General features: G+C 61.8%; 1 protein-coding gene across 1 annotated transcript; it reads right to left on the bottom strand.

Annotated features, from left to right (window-relative positions):
• Window positions 1–272: 272 nt before the first annotated feature.
• GDF15 (growth differentiation factor 15) lies at window positions 273–2,632 on the bottom strand (the record flags this gene model as incomplete). The annotated part of the gene is made up of 3 exons (XM_080715439.1): window positions 273–721; window positions 2,218–2,334; window positions 2,434–2,632. The coding sequence occupies 3 exons, from the start codon at window positions 2,630–2,632 to the stop codon at window positions 273–275; spliced, it is 765 nt and encodes a 254-aa protein (XP_080571565.1).
• Window positions 2,633–4,265: the final 1,633 nt, after the last annotated feature.

Here is a 4,265-nt window from a genome sequence, read left to right as displayed (position 1 = left end):
CCGCGAGCCCCTCCACTCAGCCCTAGGCCAGGTCCTCTGGGGAAACTGAGTCAGGGAGGCAGGGAATCTCCCCAGGGCCCCAGCCCCCTCCCGAACACCAACGAACCAGCTGTCTAGACAATCTTCGGTTTTATTCCCAGAGTTTATTAAATACCTATCTCACCACACCAACCTTTCAGTCCCCACGCACACAACCATAATAAATTAAATAATAAATACAGGCATATAAATACAGCTGTTGGGGGCAGTGGGGGCCGCGGGTGCCTGGGCGCTCAGGCACAGTGGCAGCCCTTGGCCTGGAGGTCGTCGTAGGTCCTCAGCGCCACGCCGCCGTCCGTCTTGTGCAGGAGGACCAGGAGGTCGTAGCCGGAGGGCACGCAGCACGGGGCGGGGACGGCCTCGGGCCTGAGGCCGTGCAGCCGCGCCTTGACCTGCGCGTGGGTGCTGGCGGCTCGGTAGCGGCCCGGGCACTCGCCCGCGCACAGGCGCACCTGCAGCTCGCGGGGCGACAGCACCCAGTCGGTCCAGCCCAGGTCCTCGAGCGACGCGCGCACGGTGTGCAGCCGGCAGCAGCGCCCGGGCCCCAGCGGGCAGTCGTCCCGGCCGCGCGCGCCGCGGCGCCCCCTGGCGGCGCGCTCCCGCAGGTGCAGCTGCAGCGCCGCGGGCCCCGACGGCGGCCCGGACAGGCGCAGGTGCACGCGGCCGTCGGACTCGAGCTGCACTGCGGGGGGGGGGGGGGGAGAGACGGAGGCGAGGTCACGACGGGCCTACAGTGCGCTCGGAGAGGCCGGGTCTGTCGGTGCGGGTGCGCCGGGCAGAAGCCCACCCTGCCCAGCCAACACCCCCCCCCCCCCCGCTCAGCCGGCCTCAGTTGCACCCGCCGGATTATATCCCGCGGGGCACCGTTCCTTTCCACTCATAGAATCACGGTCTGGGGCTCTGTCTGGTCCCCGCAGTGCCCAGCGCTTAATAAGTATTTAAAATAATGAATTTATAGTCAATTCTTAGCCTGAGATTCAAACTATGATCCTTCCTTTTGGCAGTTAAAAAAAAATTGTGCTGGGGAATCCAACTCAGGGGCGTTCTACCTCCAAACTACACGCCCAGCTTATTTATTTATTTATTTATTTATTGTGCTGGGGTTGAACTCGGGAATATTCTACCTGAGTTAACCTCGAGCCCTTTATATTTTTTATTTGGAAATAGAGTCTTGCTAAGTTGCACAGGCTGGTTTCAAACCTGCAATTCTCCTGTCTTAAGACTTCCAATGTGCCATCATGCTGGGTTTAAATTTTTTAAGTTATTATTATTATTATCATTATTGTTATTATTATTATTAGAGATGGGGTCTCCTTGTGTTGCTAGGCTGGCCTTGAACTCTTGGGCGCTTACCCAGTAGCCAGGACTCCATGCACGGGCCACAGTGCTGCCCAAACACGTTTTATTAAGGCGGGCGTGGCGCACGCTTGTAATCTCCGTGCTTGGGAGGCTGAGACAGGAGGATCGCGCAGGTTCGAAGCCAGCCTCAGCTACTTAGTGAGGCTCTCGGCAACTTAGTGAGACCTTGTTTCCAAATAAATGTATAAAATAGGTCTGGGAGTATAGCCCGGAGGTAGAAAAAGCCCCTGGGTTCCACCACACACACACACACACACACACAAAGAAGCAAAATAAAAAATAAAAAGGGCTAGGATGTAGCTTGGAGGTAGAACGTCCCTAGGTTCAACCTAAAAAAAGAAAGAAAGAAAGAAAGAAAGAAAGAAAGAAAGAAAGAAAGAAAGAAAGAAAGAAAGAAAAAAATTAAAGTTTATTGGGGGTCTAGTTGGTGCCCTGGAGGCAGCCTGGGGTCTGGGGACGCAGTAGCCTCTGTCCCCTGTGGCTTCGCCCCTGCGTCTGTTCCTATAGACTCAGGGAGCTGAAGACCACCCGGTCCCCCTCATCCTGGAGCGCGAGTCCTCCAGGACTCTGCAACCCGGTTCCGCTGGGGCGCCAGGTCCAGAGGGCCCTGGACAGCTCTCGGCCGGCGGGCGGGCGCGCCGGCCCCGCGGGGTCCTAGAGCCGCCGGCCGCCCGTGCCCGGCCTCGGGAGCGCGGGGCGCCCGCCGCCTGCGGCTTTAACAGCCTGGGCGCGCGGTTGCGTCAGCTCTCGGGGCCGGCTCGAGCAGGCTGTGCCCGCGCCCCCCGCGCCCCCCGTGCCCCCTGCGCCCCCGCGCGGGACCCCCAGGCTTGGGCGCCGCGCGCCTCGCCGAGCCCTCCCGGGCCGCGCCTTCGGGGGTGGGGGACCCTGGCGTCTCGGGGCTCCCCTCCTCCAGCGGGTCCGCCCACTTCTGTCCCGCTGCAAACCGGGTGGCCGGCTACCCCAGTGGGACCCGAAAGGGGACGGCTCCGGTGGGGGAAACCGAGGCTCGAAGGCGGGGGTCTGGGGCGCACTCACGTCGGGGGGCGAGGGTCCGCAGCGCGGGCGCGGGGCGGGGGGCCGGGGCCGGCAGGTGCTCCCGCTCGCCCGCGCCGTCGGGGTCCGAGGCCGGGGCCAGCGCGGTCCCCCGCGGCGGCCACGCGATGGCCGGCGGCGGCAGCAGGAGCAGCAGCAGCAGCAGCGCCGAGCGGGGCGCGGGCGCCGGGGGCGGGAGCATGGGCCGGGCTGGGGGGCGCGGGGCTGGGGGGCGCGGGGCTGCCTTCTGAGCGCGGCCGGGCGGCCGCCGCCTTTATACCCTCCGCACCCCGCCGCCCCGCCCCGCCCCGCCCCGCGTGGGTGCGCGCACCGGCCCTCGGGGCGGAGACTTCCCGCAGTTTTTTTTTTTTTTTTGGGGGGGGGTGTGCCGGCAAGCCGAGGCATCTTCCCCAACCCAGAAGTGAGGCCCCACCCGGGCCAGGTGGGCTGGCCTTGGGCCCTGGGATAATGCAGACCCGGGCAGAAGAGGTAGCCGGGAGCCCCTCTCCTCCTCCAGGCGGGACCAAAGGCTGGAGTTGGTGTGCAGTAGAGAAAGGTCGGGAAAGGGGGAAAGGCTTTTTTTTTTTTTGGTGGTACTGGGGTTCCTGGAAGCCCTTCTACCTCCGGGCTACACTCCCAGACCTATTTTTATATTTTTATTTGGAAACAGGGTCTCCTAAGCCAGAGCAGGTGGCTGGCTTCGAACCTGCGCGATCCTCCTGTCTCCGCCTCCCGAGCGCGGGGATGACGAGCGTGCGCCACCACGCCCGGCGAAAGGCGGGTTTTGGCCGGCGGTTCCTCTGTGCCGTGACTCAGTGTCCCCACCTGGAGGGCAGACGGAAGCCTCCTGCGGAGTGGTCAAGCGATGTGTACAGGGCACGGCCAGGTACATAGCAGATGCTTAGTGAACGAGCGCTATGGTGGTCCTCTGGGGGACTCGGGCACCTTCAAAATCCTCAAAAACTTCAAAATCCTTCTGAAAAAGCCCTTTCCTCGGCGCCACTTGCAATCCCAGCATTCGGGAGGCTGAGACAGGAGGATGGCAGTTCGCAGACCACCTCAGCTACTTAGTGAGGCCCTTTGCTACTCAGTGAGACCCTGTTTCAAAATAAAGAATAAAAAATAGGGCTGGGAGCCAGGTGTGGTGGCGCAGGCTTGTAATCCCGGCGCTTGGGAGGCGGAGACAGGAGGATCGCGCAGGTTAGAAGCCAACCTCACTGGCTTAAGAGACCCTGTTTCCAAATAAAAAATATAAAATAGGTCTGTCTGAGAGTGTAGCCCCGAGGTAGAAGGGTTCCATCCCCAGTACCACACACACACAAATATATATATATATAATGTCTGTATGGCTGGGGGTGTAGCTCAGAGGTAGAATGCCCCTAGGTTCCATCCCCAGTACCAGGGGAAAAAAAAAAAAAGCCCCTTCCTGGAGGAAGCCTTCTCTGATTTCACTTTTCCAGGCTGAACAGGGTGCTGCTGACCCCCACCCCACTCTCTGGCCCAGAGCTGACTTCCCAGCACTGCAAGGGCCTGTCCCTGGCTCTGTTCTTCTGGACTGGAGACTCTTGGGGGCAGGAAGTCAAGTCCAGCTCAGGCCCAGCCATGGAGGGTGGAGGGGCAGGGGCGCCCCAGGATCACCCTTCCCCTTGAAACACTGATCTTCTGGGCCCTGTGCCAGGCAGGCAGTGGGGAGTGTGGTGGGCGAGGTGGTCTGAGCAGGCAGGAGGCCCCAGGGCTCACTGGGGCTCCCAGGGCCTCCCCGCTCCAGTTAGTACCCCGTGCCCGCCTCTGCCAAGCCTCTGCCCTGCAGAATTGCCCCAGGCTGTGCTAAATGT

The sequence above is a fragment of the Muscardinus avellanarius genome (assembly GCF_963383645.1).
Source record: "Muscardinus avellanarius genome assembly, chromosome: 18".
NCBI lineage: Eukaryota > Metazoa > Chordata > Mammalia > Rodentia > Gliridae > Muscardinus > Muscardinus avellanarius.
Note: the sequence above shows the minus strand (reverse complement) of the source record. Positions and strands in the feature narration are given on the sequence as shown.